The following is a 26,566-nucleotide window of genomic DNA, read 5'->3' as shown; positions in this document are numbered from 1 at the left end:
TGGGTCTCTCGCGGTCGTACCTGAGTTAAGTGATGGGGATGGCTCTGCCGACAAGCCTTCGTCTCTGCCAGATGCCTACCAGCCAAGGTGGCGCCTGAGTCCCACGGCAGTGTAAATAGCAGCCTGGTAGGGCTGCAGTCACTTTACATATATAACTATCGTTATCTTTAAATTGGGTACATAGACAGCTGGACCAGAGATGAGCCAGGCATTTAAAGGCAAACTACTTTTTTCCCTGGATAGCCAGGCTGAGCCAGCCGGGCCCCTGGACAGCCGCCTGGCGAGACCTGACAGAGGCTTCGGGGCAGGGCAGTGCCAGGACTGCTCCCCATTTTGCACAGAAAGAAGAGGTCTGCACGAGAAGGCCTCCCCTGGACTTGCCTGTGAAGACGCATACGCCGTTTAGCTGGGGGCAGCTTTCCAGGGCTGTGTTTGCCTCTGTCCAGCGGCACATCGTGACCTGCCCACAAACAGCAGAGACTGGAGGGCACCGCTCACCCCGAGGCACCGCCGTGCTCCTGCAGCCCCTGGGAAATTCTCGTTCAGACATACCCCACAAGCAGGGAGACGTGGGTGCAGGTCCTAGCTGCCCGCTCTGGCTACTGGAAGAAAGGGGCTGCACCTCCATCGCCTCCTTGTACCAGATCACCCACGCCGAGCAGACAGCACCCGCACTCGTTTGCCAGAACATTGCGATTCCTGCATCTGGTTTGCAGGCTTGAATACGTGTTACACTCCCATCACTGCTAGTACTTGTTTTTATATGAATTTATCACACCCAAAAATAAGGACTTGTACATCAGTAACAGCCTATCCGTATCTTTCTTTTCTAAAGAGGAGCTAATTACATTTGTGATCTGTAAACATTGGTTGCATCCTGAAATTATCAAAAGTCAAGGTCATTACAACAGCCACACCTGCTTCCAAAGAAAATTGTTCAGGGCTCATTTGAAAACCTCTGTAGGCCACCCTTACTCTTCAGTACCCACTTACAGGATACAAAAGTAAAAAAGCTGGAGCTGGGGTTTGATAAAGGTGATGCATCATGCCTTAGAGAGAGACCAGGACACTGGACCCTGGTCATCTTTCATCTGAACCAGTAAATCTCAAAAATTACAAAAATCATAGTTTAGTAGAGCTAGCCCACTGTGCAGTACATCCATGCTTCTTTTAACTTTGTTTTTTTTTTAAACAGCATTTGTGTGTATTTCACACCTAGGTCCTAAAGCTATTCCCACCCCACAGGAGTGACGGCAAAGATTACTGTGGATCCTCAGCAGAGTAAGCAGAAAGTGAATCACTGCAATCATTTCCCAGCTTCCAGAGCCAGGGGTTGTCGTTAAAAACGCACCTAACACTGCTATGTATTAGCAGGATTTGAAAGACGCAATTATTTGGTTTCTTTCCTGGATTCTTTGTTCTTCAAAGAACTCCCAGGATCCCGTTTCAGATCCTTCATCCCCAGGCTAATGAACAGTGCAGACCTGCATCCAGAGAAAAATGAAAGCTGGGGCTAATGGTAGCAGTGAAATAAATGGCAAGAGCCTAAAACTAAATAGCTTTGAAAACTAATACAATTCAGTGTGACATGATAATGCAAAGAGGTTGTTTGTCCTGGTGTTATTTATAATTCTCTGTATGTCTGAATCACCTTCAGCGAGTATACATTAAGCACAATCCAGGACATACACAACAAATCATATTCAATGACAGGAACGTGGGAGAAAAGCAAGAGCTCTTCTCTCTCTCTTGATTACAACAAGCCCCAAAAAGCCAGATTTCTTTTTCACAGACTACCAGTACAAATCAATGAAGGGGACAGGAAAAGAAAAAAAAAAAAGTGCTTTGTGTACCAATAACTGTGTCTGCTCATAAAGCTGCCTAATTAAATGCAAACTAGTGTCAAGAAATGTTGTTTGGGGTATTTTACTCCTCAGCCTATTGCATCCACTCGAGTGTGGAGGAATCTGTCTGAAAAGCTGAATGGCATTTAGCTCTACAGCGCTGAGTACAAATTGTGCAGTACATGAAGACAAGGACTCAGCATTTATTATAAAGAGAGGCATTTTACACTGGAAACCAACCGGACCCAAAAGCTTTGCTTGAACAGGATTGAGTCAGTAAAATGTTTCTAACTGCTATTGCTGTACATCCAGGGTACCGTCCTTGAAGTCAGAAGCCAGGCCCTAAACTGGCACCAACAAAATTCACCAGCAACAAAAATTTTTTGACCAGTTTTCAGCCCAAATAAAAGTCTGCAGTTTTTCTATCTACAGATAGCTGAGTGGACAGAGATCATTTCAGTCAAAGCTTCCAAGAAGATCTAACAGTTCTGAAACGTTACTGAAATATATCCCATTTGGAAGGAAAGTGTTAACTCCCAAGTGGGACCTATCAAGGAGATTTGTCTTTGAAAAATTTTCCTGAAGAGGTCTGAGTTAAGCACCACTCAGCTGTGATGAGTTGTAAAATGTTCCCAGCATTGCATTATTGCGATAAGATTGCAGATGTTTGCCTGCAAGGTTAGCCAAGCTTTGTAAATTCACCATACTTAGGAAGACCTTCACAGCCTGAGACAGCTACATGACTCTACTGCTCTGATACATGTTAAATAATAAAAACTCGTGATTCAGATTGCTAGCATGGCTTTTGCAGAGCTGGTTTAGGAGTCTTTGGATGGCCATTTTTAGTGTTGCAGGGCACCTGGCAGGGTATTTCTTTCTCCTTTTAAAATACGGTTAAATTTCACTCCAATCAGTTCAGTGTCTGAAGCACAGTTGCATCACAGCAGTAGGTCAGAGTCAAAACGACATTCATTTCCAGTGTTTACTTTTCCAGATACTGTATTTTTATATCTAGCATATATTTTTTAATGTACAAAGGAAAAGGTTAGCCTGTTACATATTAGGCAGAGTGGGGCTGCTGTTCAGCTCTGGTTAGTAATGCTTATTATGTAATGTATATTTAATAATGTAAATCATCAAAATTATTTACAAGTTTTTGGATACTTTTTAGTAGATAAAAAGAAATAAATATAAATGTAAATGTACCAGACACTTCTGTAAATATCAGTGGCAAAACTTCAAGCAGTATTTTCTCCAGGCAGGCTGAGCAGTGCATAGAAGCTGATCATTTATGTTCATAAACGAGGAGAAAAGCGTGGGATTCATGCAAAAATTCTCAAGTCTCCTTGAGAGGCAGTTAAGAGAATAGTATATAATTAAACATTTCTTTCCCCCCCATTGTTTGATACAGGCATGCCTTTAAATGACAACTGTGGAACATTAAAAGTGTTTAATGCATGTGGGATAGAATAATGTTGAATTGTATGTAAACTTAGCTATGTCATCAGTGACCTGTTACACAAACAATAGGCCTTTTCCTGCTTATGTATCTTATCCAGTACATGTTTATACAAGACTCCCCAGGGTTTTCTTTTTCCAAACATAAGAAGTTAGCGTCTAATTTTTCTTATTTTGCTGAAAGAATATAATAAGCTAACCAAAAAGAACACATATTACAAAACTGTTCATCCACTTAGACGTCACACTTAAAAATTTAAACTTCATCTCATTTTAGCTTATATTTTCATCAGAAATCCCAAGGTGGCATATTACAGTTCAATATCACACAGATGTGTAAAAGATTGTTTAATGAATACTTTTAGAAGTACAAACTTCATTTAGGAGGCTCTCCAAGCATTCTGATATGAATCCAGTAGAACATGAAAATTAGGGGATTATAGGTACCTGGCATGAGAGTTCCCTGATGATACTGTCACTCATCATTTCTCTCAGACTACACTCTTTCTTTTTGAAATGTTCATCACCTGCATTACAAAAAGCCAGTGATGAACAGCATTTCATACCTACCAGTTTCTTTCTATCAGGCTACAGAAGTTTTGGATGTGCCTGCACAGAACAGGCAACCTGCACATTATTAGCGGGACAAGGCCCTTACCCATGACTAGAGGGGCATACTATCTTTTTTAAGTGGAAATGGTATACTGTAGACTTAATCTAGCATGGTAACAGGACAGTAAGGCTAGTTTAGGGTAAGCGTAGGTGCTTTATTTTGTGATGCAATGTTTGCAGTTACTTCTATCACTTTAAGGTTTATAATTATGCAAATCCAAATCTACAAATATTTTTGCTAAGAATTGGAGAACGTTACCTGCATTTTGCTATACTACATATAAGCTGCTTTTATAACTGCTGGTTATTCAGGGACTGCCAGGATTTGCTGACCGCACGTCAGAGCTACTGATGGCTCCAGTAGAAGAGCTTTGGCAAAAGGTCAAAGATGTGTTCTCGCTCACCCCAAATTTGACATTTGCAGCCTTCTAACCCGAAGTAATACAGGCACAATGAACCTGATCCATTTAACATGCTTCGAGCCTTTATAATCCCTTAGGGGAAGACTGTTTTGATGCAAAGACAGCACCCGCCATTTCTATAAAATGACTACATTGGTGCTGAAAGCATGGTTAGGTAGTATCTGTAGGTGCACTTCAGAGATACTCCCTGGCCAGGGAAGCCCTGTCCTACCAGGGCCGCGTCAGGGACACCACCGGGGGCTCCTTTCAAACAGTCTCCTCTGGGAGGACTCTTATTAACAACTGCTATATGCAGATGCAGAAGATAGATAGATGTCAATATCTTTAATTTCAAAACAGAAGATTATTTCTGAGTCCTAGCTAGTTCCTCCAAAGAAAACACCAGAGGCACCAGGGGTTGCTACATCAGCTACAAGAACTACCTGAGGGTTTTCTCTCCTGAGAATTCCCCAAGCTGGGGAAACAGCAAGGAGGTTCCTCAAAAACCTTCTTCCGAAGAGAAGTCTTTTCTCAATGCTCAGCAGGTGCAAATAAAGCCCCCACTTTGGAAACATCCTTCCCTGGGCATAGCAGCGTTAGCATAACCCATGTTACCTACCAAAACACTGCTAGATGCCAGAACACTGCTTTTGCGGTTCGGTCAGTGGGTGCAGCCCAGCCCAGGAGGCGTGGGGGCACCCACAGCGTGAGAGGTCCCCGCCGCAGGCTGCTCAAAACCATGCTCTTAGCATTAGAGCACAGCATCGTCTTACGTTCAGATTCACAACCACCAGTTCATACACGAGAGGGAAAGGGCGTTCATTTTCCAAAGTTAATGATAGACAGTCAGACAAGAGATTTTACTTAAACTATATATTTTTACATAAAACAACTTTATGTTACAATAAAATCAGATAAAAATCACAAAGTTATATAATAAGTTCATAAAGAAAAAAATCAAGTCTTTCTTTTATATATATATATATAAAAACCAGCATTTACTGCTACTAGGAGTCTAAATGTTAACATTTACTGTCTATGGTCATTAAAAAAAAAAGAGGAAAGTACTTTTTCACAGCAGACAGAATGACGAGGTAAGAGATGCTTTTACAATGATCCAACTGTAGTAAACACTTCAGTTTTGCTTAACCATGTACTAAATATAATAAAATTAAACAAAAATATACATTTAGAGCTCTGTAGTGTTTTCCCACAGTTGTATATCAACAAATTGTCAGTCATTCACTAAACTTTACTTGAAACAGTAAAAACAGGGTGTATGTTTTTTAGTACTAAAATCTCATAATAATCTAAATATTTTGGTATAGCAGACCACACTAGAACACTCCCATAATTTTCAACTACAAGGGATATATTTATGTTAAAAACGATGTGCTCTGTCATTCATGATGAGTTTTATAGAATATTATGTTTATGATCACTATTAGGCAATTAAATGAAAACATCTAAATGCTGCAAAATACTCTTTAATTGAGCATAACTCCCTTTTCACACACCTAAGTTAGTCAACGTACTGCAAACTTGGAAGCTTTGTTCGTAAATCTTACATTATCAATCTTTTTTAGCTAGTATATGGCTAAAATAATTATTGCTGACCAGTGTTAAAAAGAACAGAACCACCCCCCCCAAAATAAAACAGCAGATAGATTTTTCTCAAGTGCCTTGCTTGTATGTGCCATTATTATTAGGTAACTAAATGACTAGAAAGGAAAAAGCAATCTATTTCAAAATGTGCATATAAAAATTTTGGAGGTATAGGCACCTTCATCTGAAGACTGTATGTTTAGGCTATCTGTTAAAAAAAAAAAGTGCTAACACAAAACACAGTAGAAAGTCAAACGGGTTAGACATCCCAAACTACGCCAAAGGTGAGAGCAAACCCCTCAGCCTGCCAGGACCAGCTCTGTCCCTCAGCCTGCAGGAGAACAGTTTTTTGGGAAGCACATTCATCGCATTTATCAATAGTTTCCTTACGCTTAAGGTATCTTATTATTTAACATAGAGAACATACTTAAGACATGCAAACTTCACATTCGTATTCTAAAAATGAGTATAAAATATTGACAAGATCCTCGAGTTGTGAAACGCTACACGAATTCTTCTAGACAGCCTGTGGAGTTAGTTGGGACTCTCCTTTTGAAGATGTTTCTGGATTAAGTGTCCTTTGACTAGGTATTGCTTTGTCTCACACACAGTTGCTTGTTTAACATAATTCATGGAAAGAAAATTACTTTCGGGGAGCTCTGTGTCTCATAGCCTCTGTACCATTCCCATAGCGAGACTTTGTAGGATCAGCAGGAGAGTCCTAACTACCAGGAGCAGAAAGACAAAGCCACTGTCAGTAATGGCAGCAGATGCAAAGCCTGGAGTTCACCTCAGCAAAGCTAAAAACCTGCATTTCCTCAGGACCTCTGGTACTGCAAGATGCAAATAGGTTGGCAACAACTTTTTCTGGGTTTGGCTGAATATTCCTAACAGCAAAGAAGTATTGTCGCTTGGTATTGTAATGGTCTTCCTCACTGATCAGCTTTGTGTGTGGGCAGTAGTATTTCATCCTTCACATTTTCAAGTTTTTGATATGCTGAAGACTTTGATATTTACAGGTCATAGCTTTGCAAGTCAAGAACTGTCGGGACAAAGATGATTTGACCATTTAGTGGTGGCTATCTTAGGCTTTTGGCACATTTACAGACAGTTTGGGATTGTGGACAGATCATATTTTTTTCACTGAAGCTTTTGCTAACATGACCATCACAATTAACTACTAGTATTTGATTCCCATTTAAACCGCTTCCCTTGGGATTCAACATCAATAACGCACTAAGCTGAACGGGGCGTTTCACCTGACAGTGGTTTTATTTTTGTTAGTCCATGCACTCTGGAAGACAATGCTATATTCGTTACCAGCTGCTCACACTTTCAAGGATTTTGCCGAAGTAACAGCTAGGAAGAGCCTAATGAAGAGCCTAAAGAAGAGTGCTGAATCACAGCCTTGTAGCCAAGAAACTCCCACCACTACTAGACGACGGCATTAACAGGGAATTTTCCCTTCAGCGGTTTATGAAGCAGCCAAAGGTGACAAGAAATTAATAGGCAGGGTTGTGAAGGCAATGAACGCTCCTGAGAGGAGCAAAAAAAAAAAAAAAAAATTAAACGCAGGTGACAGAGAAGCTGTGCACGGAGCAGAAGTGCGCGGGCAGATCTTCCCTCGCCATGGGGATCGCTGCAGGAGGCGGCCGGCGGGAGCGAGCAAACGCGGCCTGAGCGTGCGGCTGGCAACCGCCCGAACGCCGCCAAACAACGGCGGTTCGTGCTTTTCTGTGCTCTTTCCAAAAGCGGCGGCAGCACTTCACAGACCCCGCGGGGAGGAACTGCGGAAACCCTTCGCATCGTCCCTAATTCAGAGCAGCTTTGAAAAAAATTCACCCTGATTTGCTTACATAAAAATAAAAATAGGTGTTTGTCTATAAAAAGGCATTATCTAAATAGCATTTGTTTTCTGGGTACAGAAGCACCTAGTGTAAAGCCATTTTTAAAAAAAAGTGTATTTTCAACAATAGGATACAGAACGTGAGAGGTGGCGTTGAATCACATACAGAAAAGACTGCTTTCCTCCAGTGAACTCGCTTAGTAAAGGAGACGCCAATTAGACCTAGACAGAAAAACATTGGAAAGTACTAATTTTGCTGAAAGTGCATTTTTAGGACAAACAAAACTGCTGGTGAATTTGAGCCAAATTCAGCAAATACAGATTCTGCCAAAGAGGGAGAAAAAAGCAAAAGGTTAAAAGAGTTTTATTTTGGTGTGTGAAACGTTCATTTTTTCATTTTAAAATAATTTATTCAAAACATTAAGCTAAGTTCACTTTTGAAAGCGCTAAATGACATATTTAACGAAACATTTCTTCCCCTTGAAAACAATCAGCTGGAGATACTTTTCCATCACTGAAAACTTGCTGACGCAAAGTGAACCTGTTTATCTGATTTCTCATGTTGGCCACTGAACCAAGGGGAGGAAAAACCCAAAAAACATTATTCAGCAGCTCTAACACCAGCTCAAAGGCCTATCTCACTGGAAAACACCGTGAAAAGCCGGACACTCTCTTACCAGGTTTCAGAAGAGCTACATAGATTTTTGTCCACCGAGCCGCCATCTTACAGATGCTATAAGGGAAGATGGCTACTGATTTTTGTCCGCCATCTTACACATGCTAATGGGGAAGGAGGTGATTCCCAGGCCTCACCGTTGGATCCCAGGAAGCGTGAACGGCAGGCGTGTGCACCAGAGGTGCCAAGCACAGGACCTTTATTAGCAAAAGGCTGTGCAGCTGAGGTAGAACTTCTCCTGCCATTAAACACTTTGAGGGAGAAATCTATGCCCACCTGTGATGGCCTGAGATGAAACATCACTGTCTAAACAGAGCCCTGCTCAGTGGAAATGGCGGACTAACCTTCTCCGTTGCGCGCTGAAGTGGGGAAATGCCGGCGGGGCAGCTCCGAGCAGCGACAACCGACGCACCGAGCCCGGCCGGCTCCGGGCAAGGGGCACTGAGCAGCTCCTGGTTGCACCAACGCGGGGCCATCCCGGAAAGGCTGCTCCCCTCAGGGGCATCCTGGAGAGGCTGCTCCCCCTCGGGGACATCCCGGAGAGGCTGCTCCCCTTCAGGGTGTCCCGGAGAGGCTGCTCCCCCTCAAGGACGTCCCGGAGAGGCTGCTCCCCCTCAAGGACGTCCCAGAGAGGCTGCTCCCCTTCAGGGCGTCCCGGAGAGGCTGCTCCCCCTCAAGGACGTCCCGGAGAGGCTGCTCCCCTTCAGGGCGTCCCGGAGAGGCTGCTCCCCCTCAAGGACGTCCTAAAGAGGCTGCTCCCCTTCAGGGTGTCCCGGAGAGGCTGCTCCCCCTCAAGGACGTCCTGGAGAGGCTGCTCCCCCTCGGGTGCCCGCTTTGGCCCAGCCTCCCCGACCCGGGGGCTGCCCAGGGCCAGCCACCAGCCCTGTGCTGGGCAACACAGCCCCGACGCAGCGTTTTGGGGTTGTTCAAGGGTAGGGGAACACTTTCTGTGCAGCCACAGCACATTTGAGGAGAGGGAGAAAAATGCATGCAAAAAATCACTTGCCAGGGGGTGGTCCTTACTTGGGTCGTCCCCAGGTACAGACTGAATCCTCAAATATGCCCAAAAGAAGAAAAACCTGCCCTGTGGCAGGAGGGGAAGGACGGCAGGGAGAAGCAGGTCACCTGTGCCTGCCGCCACCAGGGCACAGCGGGGAGAGGAGGAGGCCTGCTGCCAGGACAAGTCCCTGAGGAGCTGCGCGGGGCTCACAGGTTGGCACGACAAGGTAGCTGCGGGGCCACCCCCGAGCTTCAGAGTACAAATAATGTCTCACACTTACAGTCCTCCGCCCAACAGCCTCGGTGTGCTCTGGAGCTGGGTGGCAGGCACCAACGGGAGCCACCACAGCAAGGGCCAAGACCGGGGAGAGGAGCTGGAGCTGGTGTCCGGAGTTTCCTACATGGCATTTCCTCCAAGACTGCTCTTTGATTTTGAAGAGGAAAAAATACAATGAAAGAGTGGGAAAGGTTATAAAAGATGGAGTTTGGGGGGATGTTTTTGAGTGATTATACAGGGAGGTTCTCAGATTTGAGACCCTCATAATCACTGCTGTTTGGGAGGAAAAAGAGAGAAAGGGGGTAATTCCAGCAAGGACCTAGAAGAATGGAAACAGCCAGTTTCCCAAAAACTGAACCTCAGAGGCAATGTCGGATCAGGAAAATATATCTGGGACAAAGCCAGAGGAGACGGAGCAGGGACTCCTTGAAGGACATCAGCGTTGTATCTCTAGTAGGCATCAGGCACCCACAAATAACCATTGTGGCAGAAGAACGCACTGGTTTAACTCACCAGCTTCAAACTTCATCTGCTAGATCAATGCAATCACATGGAAACACTTTTCCTGCAACTTAAGAGTGGCTTAATACATTCTTAGCAAACTGGATCTGAAATAAGCTGACTAAACCAGAAAAAGAACTGGATTAACTCCAATAAAATTGTTTGTTTGTGGAGTCTTTTGCAACCCCCTAACCAGAATCACATTAAAATCATATTTGCATATTAAAACCAGTAAAACAAGCCCTACAGTTGCTCTACAGAAAAAAAGAAACAGAAGTTGGAACAAGGTCCTCAGAGTGAAAGCCACAAAACACTGTGATGAGTAGGGCCCTGACTGCCTGTATTGCTTGCAACTCTGAACCGCGTTATCCCTCGATGCCCGGCGGATGCAGTTAACAGACCTGCAGTCTCAGGGAGCTCTAGAGCATCATGGGAGCCGAGGAGAAACAGGGCAAACTGCCTGTTAAATGACTGTGTCCATCTGACTGCTATCAAATAAAGACACTAAAAATGGAGATTACTTGTTCACAACCGCACACGGTTTCTGACGTCATTTTCAATTTTGAGAAGTCTGATCTAACCCCACATTATGCAACTGTTGAATATTCCACACTGGCAAAATCTAATTTTCACACGCCTACATGCTATGTACCTGATTTTTATTTTTATTTTTAAATATCAACAGCCTACAGCAATCTTTGTAGAGACTTAAATGGTCATAATGGTTATAAAAGGTCCCAACTTCAAAACAGCAGTTATTTAAAAGGAGGAAAAGCAAAAATACAAAAAGTCAAGTCTAAATGGATAATGCACAATAACAGATGAAATCAAAACTCAAGGGATGACTGCAGACAGAACCTATCTCCACAGAGTTCCAGCATGTGGATTAAGTATCCATGTGCAAAAAGTATTCAATGAATTTTTTTTTAATCTATAACCCACAGTTCTTTCAAAGGTCACTTTTATAATAGAGATGTGCCAGGAAAAGGAAAAAAAAACCCCTAAGTTGTAATATGCGAACATCAAGACATGGCCATTTTATGTCTCTCACTGCTGGAATGTGTTAATTCAGTGCTTAACCAGGCTATTGCCTGATTTAAGCAAATAATAATATCACATAAACAAAAGTTTTTTTCTGAATTAATTTAGATCCTGTGTAAATAGAATCTCAAACCAGCTTACAAAGAAAGAAAAGAAAGAAATTGAAGGCAATCTTGGAGATAAAAGAAAGACTTGGGCTGAATTCTCCTCTCTGTTCCTTTTCACATCATTGCCTGTAATGGATCAAGCTTCCTTCTCACTGGAATCCAATATATGACCTTTTATCACTCAAAATGTATTTAGAGCTGCTGAATAATCAGGTATAGAACACAACAGCACTTCTGCCTTTGGGGTTTTTTTCCTTGCGAGTCTAATTTGGTTTCTAATTCCCATCCCACTATTCCACAAGATGGGAATGTAGAAATCATAGGAAAAGATTTTGATTTCATGCAGTCATTACCATGCAAGCCTCCTCAGCAGAAACCTGCTCTGAGCAACACCTTTTCTAGTAGCTTTATAATGCTTTTCAGATCAGTGTCTCCCAAGTCACTACAGTGGCAGTGAAACAACAGTGATCAAGTTACACAGAGGTGCACGTGCCCTGCGTACAAAATAGTAACCTATCTTTTTTTTTCAAAAGAAATCTGGTCCCAAGAATCAGGTGTGCATTTTTCAGAGATATTCGTACCGACTAAACAATATGGGTTCAAAATTGCAGGCCAAAGAAAGATAATCTAGTTAAGCAAGAGAAGCTGTCATCACCTACTGGGTAAGATGCATGACTGACTTGAAGTATAAGAGATGAAATTAATTTCAACACTGTTGAATTTGTGCTGTATGGGCACAGGCAAGCACATGCAGCCTGTTTCAGAGGTTATATGAAATTCACTGGATTTTTTTCTGTGGATCAGGCCTTACTGACATGGTCCCTAAGGATACTGGCATCTGTGTAAAGTGATTCACTTGACTGCAGCTTATCACAGGCACATTTTACTAGGTTGATTTACAAACTGCAGGAACTCCATCTCATCTTCTCTCTGCTCCACCAAGGAATAAAAGTGTATGTTGCTAGGAGTGCTGACAGTCCAGACTAGAAAAAGACTTGTTTTCTGTTTCTATGGTTGCAACAGCCCTTAAGAAAGATATAAATTTCCCTGCAACAACTAACTGCATATTCATTTTAAGGTAGATCTAGTTCCAGATTCCTGAGACAGAACCTTCTACCTGTTCACAACCCCACACAGCCAGAGCAGCAATATAGAAAGTTTCTATTCTCAACAGAATTCAGTGAGCAGCACAATTGGTTTGGAAAATAAACAAAGAAACAAACAAAAAACCCCCAAAATCCACAGCAAGTTTTCAGCCTCTATGTACAAAAACAATGCAAACAAGTGGAACATTCTAATTATATTTTGTAAAACACGTTTGGGATCAAGAAAACATCAAACATCCAGACTCTAGATTACAAAAATCTATTGCCATCTAGTTGTCAACCCCAAGTTTAGACAGTCCTTGTCGGAAATCATGTAATTCATCTATCTTCCCATCTAGTACATCTAAAAAATTCTTTAATTCAGTTTTAAGGTTGGTCTGCCTATGTTTGCTCTCTTCAACTTCTGTCCTTAGTGTTACGACTTTCTCTTCAAGATCTTTGTTCTTTTTCTCAGCAGCCTTTAAGACAAAAAAGACAATAACATGAATCATAGAGGAGACTGATGAATAACGTTTAATAGAGTAAAGCAACAAATGGCAGCCAGATTGTAAAAGTTTGCTTTGACTTCTGCAATCTGATTAAATACAAGCACCTCTGAAAACAACTGACGTGTGTGGGCTTTTTTTTTCTTTCTTTTTAATCTGACTAGCACAGGAAAGGGCACTGATTAACTGTAAAAGATGCTTCGCATCAGATTTTGTCATTTGGTTGATATCTTAAAATTCAGCTGAATTTAAATCATGCATTGTGCATATATTTCTGTCATTGCTATAGCTGCAGAATTAGACACCATACTACCAATTATATACAAAATTATCTATGGTGGTTTAGCCTTGAAAGACAAGCTTAACAAAATACTGCCTGAGAAATAATGTCACTTTATTCAGTACTTTTGGATTTTTTTTTTTAAAGTTTAACATTGACTTTATGCATGAGCATTCAGGCAAAGTGTGGGTCAGCAATGTAAAGCTTCGCTGGCTGCAGTTTGCGCTATTATTTTCTCATCTCATCACCACTTCTGCCTATTTTTCTCCATTTCATGAGAGTGCAAGCACACACGTATTCTCACCAAAAAACATAGATAACATATTTTACCATGCTGAATCAAGCCAAACTCATGTCAACCATTTGCAGTACTTGCCACTCCTCAGCAGCCTTCCAACTATTTTAGAGCTTGCAGATTGTGAGACTGATGGCTTATTTGATTGATTGGATTTGATTTCATTGATCAGACTGCTTATATTGTTCTCCTTTCATGTATTAATTTACTACATTTAAACAAGCCCTGACTTTAACAAGCTATTGATTTGAGAAGTCTAAACATCAATCCCAAGCTGGGCAGCGCTCTTGGCACATCAACTGCCTGAGGGATCCCAGTGCCATGTGCCCATCTCCAAGCTGAGGAACCATAGGTGAAAAAACAAGTTACACTAAGTGATATTTTGTCGAAAAGGAATGAGGCAGCACGTAAGCAAGGCAGCAAGGGAGCTGCTTGAGGGCCACAGAGAGATGAGCTGCCAGCTCCAGCACACGGAGTGGCCGTGCCGGCGCAGCTACTCCAGCCCACAGCACCAGAAGGACGGGATACAGAACATCCTGGAACCTATCAGGGGGAGAGGCAACACGGCCCCAGGCAAGCCAATTTTTGTGAAGAGCCAGGCAAAGAAGCAGAGCTATTTAATTACTCCTATGCTGGGAAGGGCACAGTGCATTTTGCATGTAATTAGCATTTCTTGTTTTTACAAACTGGAGCTCTTTTGCCTTCAAACCCTGAAGTCTGAACAGATAGAAGTACCTAGTTAGGAGAAAGAAAATAAATGTATCAGCTATTTTTAGGTTAATTTGTTTGATAAACTGTACCTGTAATTTCTGAGATACAGATTCACATTCTGACACTAGCTGTGGTATAATTTCACCCTGCTTTCGGAGCTCCTCCAGTTCCTTTGAAAACAAAAAAAAAAGAAATGAAAAAAATTACAGTAAGCTTCAATTTAAAACATAATGAAAATTTGAGAATATGAAATGACTTTGCATATTTTATTGTATTCTGCACAGTATCTGGATTTAAAATAATCAAAACAGCACGTCAGCATTCCAAAACACATGCTATTTTATATTAGAATAATCTAAATTTTTGCACTATATTTTTGACTATGTACTTTCAAAAAAGACAGTGTAATACATTCTCTAGTATGAATGCTATTAATTATATTAATGAACTCTTAACCTAAAACATACCTATGCAAATAGATATATTCAATAAAAGAGAAATCTGAGGTGCTGTAATGCTACTAGCAATTTATAGATGGTAGCAAAGAGCAAATTAGACATGAATGTGCAATGATACACAGCAGTTAAAAAGACCAATGGAATTATGAGCTGAATATATAGAAGTGCCACTACAGAGCTCAGCAGTAATAGCCTCTCCTGTACCGTACAGCCCTGAACATCACCTCCCAAAATTTGCATTCAGTTCTGGCATCGCTATCAAAATTCAGAGGAACTAGCTGAAAGGAGTTCACAAAAAGAGCAACACAACTTCACAGCGGACCATGTTTCTGATGGAAATTTAAGAGCCCTAAATGTGTTAACGCTGCAAACAAACACCACCAATAAGGATGGTATGGAGAGACTCTAAGATGGCTGGTATATTTTAAAGAAGTATTGTCAGAGGATCTGAAACGAATGTTTGAAGGTCCAAGAGAAATCCTGCCCCTTGATGAGAGTGCAAGATCCTCCTCCAGAACCAACCCATGTAGCCCACATTCTCAAGAATAAACAAGGTTAAGTCTCTCTGCCCTGTATTGATACAGGGCAGCAAAAACAATTCCATTCTGAGGAGCAGATTTCCTGGCTATGAAAACATGACTCCTTCCCTAACAAGGGATCTTACAGCACAATAGCAGTGTAATAGAACATATAATTCAAGCTCCTCCACAGAGCCAGACAACAAATAAATTTTTTTCCTCAGAACTTCCAGATTCTTTTGCTCTAAGTGGACCAATATGCAGCAGCTCCAGTCTTGCTCAAATTTCACAAGAATCTAGTGTACCCTGAAGTGCATTTTTTCCCCCTTCTGAGGTTTGCCAAAGCAACATTGTATCAATAAATTCTATTTTTTGAGAAATTCCATAATTCCTAGACAATTCTAACTGTTTCTGTTGTTTCTTTCCAGTTTTTCAGCATTTGTCTACATTAATGTAAGAGGAAAAATCATGTATTAACATAGATTTTTTTGCAAACTGTATTGTAGAATCTGTTTAATTGATTTAAGAGCAACTATGTCCAGGCAACGTCCCAGCTACTGAAGGGGGAAAAAGGTAACTTGCCCATTATTTTGAGATGTGAGCTCCCATGCTTATATACATGTATATATGTACAGGGGAGCTCACATCTCAAAATATAAATATATATTTTACTCCAGTGCCCTTGGTATGGTTCTGTGATTCATATTGCTTTTCCCAGATAGTTCTGTCCTGACTCCCATGTTTTTAAACCTTTCTCTCCTTGTTTCCCACGTGAACAGTGTATCAGCCCTTCTTCACATGTGGCAACATTCATGAGCAGGCTCCATGCTCGTTTGAATTGCAAACCATGAAAAGGTTACTTATGGGTGGTTTAGACCTAATCAAGAACTTGCTAATGTAAGTATGCAGTTTGAAAACAAGTTAATATATTGTCCAAGCAAGTGGAAGTTAGGCCTGTAATATTCACAAGTCAATTTTCCAGTTGATTTGGTAATCGTAAAAATGTGAATTTCAAGGAAAATGCTAGCTGACAATAAGGGTTATTATACATGCTATTACCACAGAGAGGCTGAGAAGAAAGCATGACATTTTCCTTTGAAATACAGTGCTGAAAATCATATTGTATTTAGAACACTGCATCAAAATCCATCTCCCCAAACTATTTCCTTGTGCCATCTTAAAACCCCTTAACAGCACTGCCTTTAAGAGCACCAGCTGAGATGCTGTAATGGCACCAGGCAAACTTTACTGCACCTGCTGACAACTTTTGCTCTTAAGCCAGCATAGAGCATTTGGTCACTGCAGTGAAGGAAAAAACAAGGATTACATTATTTTCCCCGTTGTTCGGGGACTTCAAGCCATCAACATTACTCTCCTCGGAAAAAATGAACTCTCTGTCTGTCAAAAATGACAACCTGAGGTACTCTAAATGAATGTGAATTTCTCACTCTTGGCATTACTCTTGAGATCACAGCGAGAGCAGTAAGATGGCAAAGCTGAAGACTGTGAAACATCTGGAAAAAGAAAAGGCATTGCTTCACAGATACCAAGTTATTTTGTAAATGATGTCTTTTTAATGACAACTCCTCTCGCTCCTGATGGCTAAGGGAATATAGGACAGACAAAATTCTCATCTCAGGATGCATCTGTCTGGCTTTGGGCAACTTGTTTGACCACACCAATCCCTCTGTGAGGAGGAAAGTGTTAGGTACATAAAACTATCATGTTTGCTAACCCCTGCCAAAATAAAATGTGTGGTCACACAGCGCAGCACATCATGAAATTCAGACATGAACTCCATCAAACTACCGCTAAAGAATTTTACACAGATCATCTAGAAAAGGGCAATGCCTGAGGCACTGGTCTTTCTCTGACTGTAGGTGAGCTATTCCATAAATCTACACACAAAGTCAGAAGCAGACAGACCAACTTAAACTTAAAAATGTATGCCACTTCTGTATTTATTTCACTTACCAGTTCTTTGTCTTGAAGTTCTGTTTCCAGTTCCTGGAGACGTCTGCTCAGCTGTGCATTTCTTTCCTTCTCTTTATTTATTTCATTGCACTGTTCCTCCAGTTCTTCAATCTTTAAGAAATGTCAGACACCAGTTGAAAATTACAATTTTCTGAAAACTCGGGGCAGACCACACCTGATGTAAACGGGCATTGTTCCACAGGGAAGCAAGGACAATTTTAATTTGTTAAGGATCTGTTTCCAAGATTGTATCACTCAGTTCAGTGCATGAAGATTATCACTTCTTTACTTAAAAAGAATCAATTCACACATCCACTAGGAAGCCCAGGGACCCTGTTTACTATCTCTCACACAGTATTTCATATAATTACTCAAGAATGCGCAAAACACCAAGGCGCTAAAATGAGTAACAAACAGAGGCTGGGGATAAAATCTGCACTTCATTTCTACGAAACCAACACAGGATTATAATGGATGGGTTTTCTTAACGCAAGAAGAAATCCCTCTAGCCTTCCCAGCTTTGCCTCCTCAGGGTTTGCTTATTATTTTAGCTGGAATAAGAGGGACACACCATCAATACTTTGCTATAAGAACCAGTTCAGAGTAACATACGCTGCTTTGTTCTCTCGCCCAGGGAGTTGGTTTGCTGATCCCATACCTCCTCTCGCCATCTCCGGACTTGGCTCCCATGAGGTGCACTTCCCACAGGCCAATGGGCCAGCTCATTAACGTATGTATTTTAATTCTCAGCTTCTTGTTGCTTTGGGATTATTACTTTAATCATTTGAAGGTAGAGCAATATGCAAAAAATTCTGACCCAATTAATAAAGGAGAAGGAGCTTCCCAGAGCGCTGCAGTGGTGCATTGCAAGCGCCTAACAAGAAACCTACTTGGGGAAAAGGCTCACAAAAATCTCTGCATAGGAAAAAGCACATTATACAGACAGCGTTGCTGCATGGCCCCAAACAGCCCAAGTCTGGCTAGTCACTGCTACAGGAACCTTGCAGTCAGTTATAGTAAGGCCGTGTTTTGACAGTCTCTTCATCTCTAGGCCACAGCCTTTGAGAAGTGACATATTGCATCAGTTAATGTCAATGAAAACAATTTCCCTGTAACAATACAGAAAAGCAAAAAACTACACAGCAAATCATGCTATTTTCTTATACCGTTCTTATCTTTCACTTCTCTCCTATCCAAAAAAACAGATTGGATACAGAAACCCACATCACCTAACAACCAATATTAATTTGTTAATGTCAAAGTAATATCAGTTAGGCAACGATCTATATTAACCTGTAATACAGCTCTGATTTGATCTCTGAATTATCATCACACCCAAAACACATGCAAATAGAGAATATCTGCTTAAGGAAAGGTTGTTCCATTTGGCATTTGAGTGCTGATAGACAAGCTGGATCACTTCCAACACTGAAACACCTCATTTGCAGCCTACTGACATACAAAAGGTATGAAATTCCTTCCTGTCTTTGAAAGCAAAACAAGCACTAAACAAACAAAACCCCCCACCAGACTCGGACAATTTGATCTCTATACCAAATGTCCCAGTGATCCATATAAATGAACAGGGAAAGGATTCAGCTTCTCCAAAGAAATTTAAGATGAGAGTGAGATTATCACTGCTAGCTGTGCTCATGGAAACCAGGTTCCACTGTATTCAGGCTGGCGCTAACACTGTGGGGTGGTTACCAGCCTTGATAGATAGCACTGTATTATTTTAGTGGCAGTACCAATGAATATTCTGAACTGAGGCTTTGAAAATCTGAATTTATACCTCTCGGTTGTTCTCTCTTGTGGCCCATGCTCGTTCTTGGTATTACACTACTGAGAAAAATCATGCTCAGCAAGGGAGAGGGAAAGGCTTTCAACAATGATTTTTTGCAGATTTCGGGACGTGACGCTCCCAGCATGGGAGCTGGAGGACTGGGTTCTCAGTCCGGCCCTTTGGTCCCTCCTGCTGTTTGCGCTTGCAGGGTTGAGAGCGTAACTCACGTTCTCATTCATCTGTCTACCTGTGGGATTTACTTCTGTTACCGAGTGGCTCCCAGCTTTATTTTATGTGAGTCACCATGCCATAACCATTCCTTCTGCTCATTCATCAACTGGCAATATTTAAATGAGCTTTGAAAGGAGTATGCAATAGTAATCTTTCTTTTAAAACACTTCTGTTTTATCACCCTTGCCAGCAGCCCCTACAGACAGACAAGTCTCCCAGATCAAGAGGCCAGGAGCTCCACGTGATACGGCAGCACGAGTCCTCCTGCTGATCCCCAGCCTTTTGAACTTCCCCGCATGCTGGGAGCACAGGGAAACAACTCTCCCTGTCCACTTTCCTTTCAAAGACAAAGTCTCCTAACACAGAAAAAAGATAAAGCAGCAGAAATCCAAGAGAAAGAATAATGGAAGGAGTAACCAACTCAAAAGAGATGCCTTTCCTGTGTGTACGCTCTGCCTCAGATGAGAGACGGGGAGCACATAACAGGAGTGTTCAAAGTGCTCTTGGGACCATTTTTCCAAGTTCATTTAACACCCTCACTACAGACACATTCTTTCAAGTACACACTTTTGTATCCACATTTTAAAAACCATGGAAATTGAAACTTTGTGGCTGCATCTCAGCATTGGTGCTATTTTTGACTACCATCCTAAAACCACTGCGCTTTGACTTTTTAGTGCTTATTAAGAGGAGAACAGGCCCCAGGCATGAGGGCCCTTTGGCATTCATCTGATTATAGCCAGCACGTCAAGGCTACCTTGTTCCTGAGTTGATCGTTTTCCTCCTTGCATGCCAAGAACTGTTTCTTCCAGTGCTCGATGCTGGCAGCGGACTCCTGGAGTGCCGAGGTCAGCCTGGCATTGCTCTCCCTCAGCGTCTGCAGCTCCGTCTCCCACTTCTTTACATTGGATGAACTGAGAACAACAGGATGCCATTAGGTGGCTTAACCTTTAATCCTACATATTATTATTCTTTACCTGACTACACACTCAACCACCTGTGGTCTGTGCCCAATAATCTGCATACTCCAATGTATGTAATTGCCTCTAGGCACTATCCACTTAAGGAGAACATAAGCCTTAATTTGATTGTCTCTGGCAAAACAAAGGGATCTGTCAACTCCAGCAACAGAGATCTGTGCTCTGGAACAAAAAGTCCAGCTGTTTAAGCGGGGTATAGGGTTAAGCTGGTAAGTGGGACCTCCACCTTTTGCAGACCTGTGTTTTACTCCAGCATTCTTCACTTCTCCCCACCAGAACTGCATAGCTGTTCCTTGACAGACACCAGCTGTATCTCAGTCCTGGATAAGCGGTACCCATACAACAATGCATCTCTGTATGTTTGTAGATGATGCTGGGACCATTCAGAATGAAAGATGCCAGAGGGGTTGACACTACATATATTTTTTCATATAATACATATATTTTTCTATAGTTTATTTTTTCCTTTTTTATGTTCAGTTTTAAACTATAAAAGTGATAGGCAATGCTAAAGAATTGATCAACTCTTTCCGCAAATCTTCAAGCTACAGGATAGAGAAGGAGATTAGAGAGTGAATGGGAGGCTTTGAAACTCCTTATAAACTAGTTGCTACTTGCCTGTGGAGGTGTCTTCAGCAGTAAGAATGATCAAGCATGATTTGAAATAGGTTATGCTATTGAAATTTCAGTAAAGAGAGACGATGTACTTCAAATACAACATATACAACCTTAGAATTGCTCACTGTATAATGCTGCTTATGTTGCTGCTGCCTTAATTTTTAAATAGCTTTTTAAGAGCAGCTTAATGCTGATACTTTTTTTTTTTCTATTCACAGATATATTTACACACAAGAGGCAGACAAGGCAAGTAAGATCCTGGAAAAGGAATTATGGTATTTTAATGTCATGACTTCACACATTTCAATTGCTGTAGTTTCACTATGGCTACAAATTATTCTTCCCAGCATTTTCAAATAATTTATCAAAGCAAATAGCACAAAACACAACTTCAAGGGACATTGTCCACAGCTTTAGAAATATCCCCTGAAGACTTAAAAAACACAGTAAAGATAGATTTTTCACTTCACCTTTTAACAGTTGAGTTCATTCTCTTTTGTAATTTTAAATATCCCTATCTCTTTTCATAGAAGAAGTAAACCTAGCAAGCTCAAAGAGGAAGGGAAGACTGGTTTCAAACATTATCAGGAGCAATTCCTCCCTCATGGCCTAGATGTTATTTCTGTAGCTGTATGCTCTCCCATATGAAGGAGGCTATATGAGCTGGCGTCACCGGAGTAAAAGAGATCTTATCTCATCATGGACTAAATCAGGAAAACACTAATTGGTAAATATCTCCCAACTGGATACGAGGAGGTACTTACTAAAATCTGCTCATTCACTCATTCTGCTGAATCATTTTAAGTTTACGCAATTACATTTCAATTGCAGCAAACTATTTCAATGCAATTTAGGTATTAAAAGAAATTCACCTTTGGGCTAGAGCAATTTTTAATTTATCATTCTCAGATTTCAGATGTGCATCAGCAGGACCGCCATGTGATGCCTTCTCGTCATCTGTCCCATTCACACTGGATGCGCGAGTGGAAGATGGTGTTTCGCGCCCGGATTCCTGCCGCACAACACACAAGTTAACACGAGCCTTCTTTCAGCCTCCCACATCTCCCTCAAAACAGCCTGCATTGCTTTGAACCAAATGCAGCACAACTGCTAGGAAAACTCTGTAAGTTGTAATGGTTACATATAACAGGATCGAAGTAGGCTTTCCTTCTTTTCAGCCAAAATGTGGTCCTATCTGTACCTTCAGATCAATTTGCTGGTGAAAATACGTACAAACATGCAGGGCAGATAACATATGCTCAGTTGGACATTCACACTTTATAAGAACATGACGATTACGTACACTGTGATAACTTCACTAAGCCTAGAGCCATCACGTGACTTTTTGAGGCCACAGACCCACACAGACCCACAATGCCAATTCCTTCCAGAAAATAAAGGCTACATGGCCACGTGCTCTCTTGGATACAATAGTGGTTACAAACACACAACCTTTATGTCTTGAGTGCAAAGCCAGTCTCCTTAAAAAGAATGAAAAAAAATGGCAATGATATGCAAAACAGAAGTTTAAAATGTTCAAGACACTAAATAATGTTTTTAATTGAAAAGGCTTGTGTTTTCTAAAGGGTTTTTTGTTTGTCTGGTTTTTAAGATAATGAAACAATAAAGCACACCTGGAAGCACACAAATTCCAAACAAATAAAAACAAAAGATACTGCTATTTCAAGGGGTTATATTCATGCATTGCCCGGTGCTGATCACTAACACAAAACAAAGCAAATCATAGGGGCCATGACCAAAGTCTTAAGAAAAGGAAAAAGGAGGATCCAAAGTCAGCCTCTCAGACCTGTATTTGTGAAATTCATGAAGTAGGTTAGTTATCTGCAAGGTTAAGCATTCTGCAACTTTTATTGTATTTTTCTGATCATGCAACTGCCTTTCTCCTGAACAAAATCTAACTTTCCTCCAAATACTAGCACAAGCCAAGAACTTCCACTAAACAAGGGTTCATTCTTAGCTAATGCAGTGCTTATGAAATCACAGTAAAATGATTATAGGACTGTGACAACACTCAGTTTCCTCAATTTGTAACAAAAATAGTTCTCACTGGACACAGAGGCAGTTTGCTATAGTTAAGTGTACTGTCTAGAAAGGCATATTATACAAATGTGCAACATAAGCTTCTTCCAACCATTTGCTAAAGTACTGCCTCTGTTTCTACATGACAACTTTCAATTCATCACATTTAGGTAATGAACTACACTATGACCACAAAATGTGTTTGCAATGTATTGTATGTATTTGCAAACTGAACTCCTACAAAAGTAGATTAGACAAGTGAAAAAAGGAAATACCTCAATATATCTTATTGATTGTCTGCTGAAGCACTATACTGTGATTTACTTTCCAGTGATCCGGACTACATGTAACAGTATAAATCAAAGGATATATAGCTTTCCCTGTTATTAAACAAGTCATAACAGCTCAATAACTGCTGAAAAAAGTATGTTGAAATGAAGGCAAAGAGCATGGATGGATGAAAAATATTCCTCTGACAATGTTAATGCCCATCAGCTGACAATTACCTTTGGCCATCTTCATCTTCTATACTTTAAGTTTGCTGCCAGAAGCTGGTACAGTCCGTTAGAAAATTTTGCTTTAAATCATTTATCCTGTATGCATATAGGTATTAAGATAAATTACAAACCTGGGAATGATTGCTTGAGGTTTCAATTTTCTCTTGAGATCTGTCTCTTGCAAGTTTGGCAGCCTCTTTTACTTCTTGGAATTTTTCTGCAAACTGTAAAACGCATGAAAGATATTTATTAAAATAATATGTGACTTACTAATTCTATTCAGATTACTATCTTTACATGGTATATAGAAGTCTAAAAGTACACAACCAATTTTGATCATTTTAAATTGTTGGCATGAAAAAGTATTTTAATTCTTTCATCAATTTTGCACTAAATTCAGGGCAGGTGCCTCCAAAAGGAATGGCAGTATTGCTTCTAGAAGAGGCAGGGCATCTCCACAGTTCTGGGTGATCTTAGTAAAAACCCATGGAGAAAAAGGAGCTATTAGTGCCTCCTGGTTTGATTTCTTCTTGTTTATTTTCTCCTCCTCATCTGTTTCACTCGGTGTTGATAGTCTATTAAAGTTTAAAGTACAAAAGAGGTAGGTTTAGATAAAAACGATCAAATGGCTTCTGTTCTTAAGAGTAAGTTGAACTAAATAATGCAAATGAGTTCATGAGATACCCGCAGGACTGCAAGCAAGGCTTTGCTGAGAACAGAAAAAGCTGGGTCTGAACAAGCCCAGGGCCCATATGTAAACCTGGCACTTTTTGGTCTAATTTTCTTATCACTGGCAAAAATAAAGGCAGAATACTTCAGGAAGAGAGAAGGCTTGAATGCTTCCTGCAAGAGGGTTATGTCAAATTGGGGTAGGCAGGGGAAAGTAAAGACAAAGATGAAAACTAATTATCTGATGTTTACAAATCGCTGTAGGGCATCTGCTCCCAAGCCAGTCTGGCACTTTCGAAACGCTAGTATCATCCAAGTCGTTGGGTGTTGCAGGGCTTGCACCACAAGCAAAGTTTTAAAAGGAGGACTGCAAAGATGAACGAAAAGTCAGAAAGAAAAACCCTAAGGAGTGTCCAGTATAAGAATGGGTAACTTCCTCTTTTTGCCAAAGCAGCTCAGTCTTACTTGCCTATAATTTGGAGAAACTTGAAACACTAGAAAGGAAAGTCACATTAAAAGTTCATATAAATAGATCTCTTTCATTTCACACTTCCTGAATAAAAAGGATTTCCATTATATACTCCAATAATTCAGATCACTTATAACAAAGTTGTAAATAACAGTGGGGGGGAGGGGGGAATCACACTTTATAGTAAAGGAGTGGGAAGAATCATTATCCAGTTGCTAATCTTATTTTCTCTGTTTTAGATTTATGGCTAAAATTTAGCATGCTTACTCTCAGTAAAATACTAGGACTATAAAGACTGATAAAACTAACATTCTCCCACTGTTCCAAGAGAAATTTGCATACGTATGCGGAGGTGCTTGTATTCTTTACAAACACACGGAACGGAGATCACCAACAAATACCTATATATCATTCTTAAATTCCACTGGGCGCGCATTCGCACACACTCGCACATTCGCAAAGCCAAGTGAAATTTCAAGTGTTCCTTGCGGAGAGCCGGGGCCTCCAGTCTGTGATAATGCTTATGAATGAGGATTGAGCTCTCGAATCCAGCTGCCTTCTACGCAACAGCCGAAATTGCATATGCAAAGTATTTGCTATCTATCGGGATGTGCAGTCAGCACACAAGTGATTTGATTATCTTTGTAGCACCATAAAGATCATTAGGAACAACTTCATTACCTTTTGGACTTGAGTGATTTAACTCAACTTTTATGTAAAATATATCTTCTGGTGTAACACAACATCTATAATAAACTGATTATTCCTAAAATACTGTGTCAACAGCAAGCTCTATGCTTGGATTTTTTGCAGCTGGTTAAAGGGCTATTTTGAGTCATTCTTTTACAATAAATCTTTATGGGCAAGCATGAAAAATTCATGAGGGTTCTTCATGGGCTATATGAAATATGAAAAGACAAAAAGAATTGGAAGTCATCTATCAAATTTGATTTTTGCAACTATCTTCATAAAACACACAGGACTGCTCTGAAAAATAATGTGAGCTGAGAAGAAAAGGACATTTTCCATCATAAAAATGGTATATAACTAAACAAAGCTTATCTTTAATACAAAACTGATAATGATCTCATTTCACACCAGATTTTATTCAGACCCACAGTTTACCAACACATTCATTTAATACATTTGCTTTTAGAAATAAGTACCAGCAAGTGATTTTTCCACCACCTTAGAGACAGATATTCAGCTTTAAGAGCCAAAATTAATTCTTACTATGGTTACAAACGTAAAGACTCCTGTAACAGAAACTGCAGTGAAAGAAAGACTGTCTCTATTTGTTGTTTACTCCATACATTCAGAAATAGTTCATAAAGACTTCTGCTGTTTCTTCTTTATTATTCTTAGCTAATTAATACCTGCTAGATTTTACTAACAGTCTATTTCTGAAAGCTACAGAGGTTCACTTGGCTTGTTATGAAATTAAAGCCTTTCACTTGATTATTCTTCCGAGTGCAGAATCACGATGGTGACAGCCTAAACTTCATAGCATCGCCCAGGCTAATTGCTACAGCAACAGACACGGCAGTTCTGATGGCACCGAGATCCTACTGCCGCTGGCGATGGAGATGGCACAGCCACAGGGTCTAACCGCTGGCCGAAAGCACAGAGACACTTTCTTGCCACTAGCTGACTATATTATGCCCTGAATACAAGCAAATGACAAATAATTAATATTGAAAAAATCAGGTGCCATCTCCAAGATCCGAGTTGGCTTTACACTATCAAACCATTACAACAATAGTGAGTGCTTTTTAAATGTGAAATTCCTAGTTAAAAAGTGAAGTAGTCTTCATTTAGTAAAGGAAAACATAGTGAATGTGGTTTCAAGGGATATTAGTGCGTGTAAAAATCTGAAACCAACTAAAAAATCATCATGTTCTTTCTCCTTACCCTCTTTACTCCCTTCCTCTTCCCTTTCCTCCTCATCTTTGTCCGTGGGCAGACAGAGCTACCCAAAACTAGCAGACTAAACACTGCTGCCACACGAGCCCCAGCTTCGACAGCCAGTCATGGACTATGTAGTGTGTTTTCCAATGCCCTGGGAAGCCGCGAGGCCAAGCTGCA

The 26,566-nt window shown here is 40.8% G+C and overlaps 1 protein-coding gene across 2 annotated transcripts in view; it reads right to left on the bottom strand.

The window, feature by feature from the left end:
• Window positions 1-8,114: 8,114 nt before the first annotated feature.
• Window positions 8,115-26,566, bottom strand: part of HOMER2 (homer scaffold protein 2) — a 65,647-nt gene continuing 47,195 nt past the window's right edge. For both annotated transcript variants that reach the window (XM_064517304.1, XM_064517305.1), the window contains 6 exons: window positions 23,475-23,567; window positions 21,679-21,818; window positions 19,966-20,122; window positions 17,195-17,305; window positions 14,334-14,414; window positions 8,115-12,931 (listed from right to left, as the gene is read on the bottom strand). In XM_064517304.1, coding sequence (XP_064373374.1) covers window positions 12,743-12,931; window positions 14,334-14,414; window positions 17,195-17,305; window positions 19,966-20,122; window positions 21,679-21,818; window positions 23,475-23,567 — 771 coding nt within the window. In that variant the 3' untranslated portion in view covers window positions 8,115-12,742. The remainder of the gene's footprint in view (window positions 12,932-14,333; window positions 14,415-17,194; window positions 17,306-19,965; window positions 20,123-21,678; window positions 21,819-23,474; window positions 23,568-26,566) is intronic.

This window comes from Dromaius novaehollandiae, chromosome 10 (genome assembly GCF_036370855.1).
Source record: "Dromaius novaehollandiae isolate bDroNov1 chromosome 10, bDroNov1.hap1, whole genome shotgun sequence".
In the NCBI taxonomy this organism is placed as follows: domain Eukaryota; kingdom Metazoa; phylum Chordata; class Aves; order Casuariiformes; family Dromaiidae; genus Dromaius; species Dromaius novaehollandiae.
The sequence above is the reverse complement of the archived record's forward strand: the minus strand, read 5'-3'. Positions and strand labels throughout refer to the sequence as shown.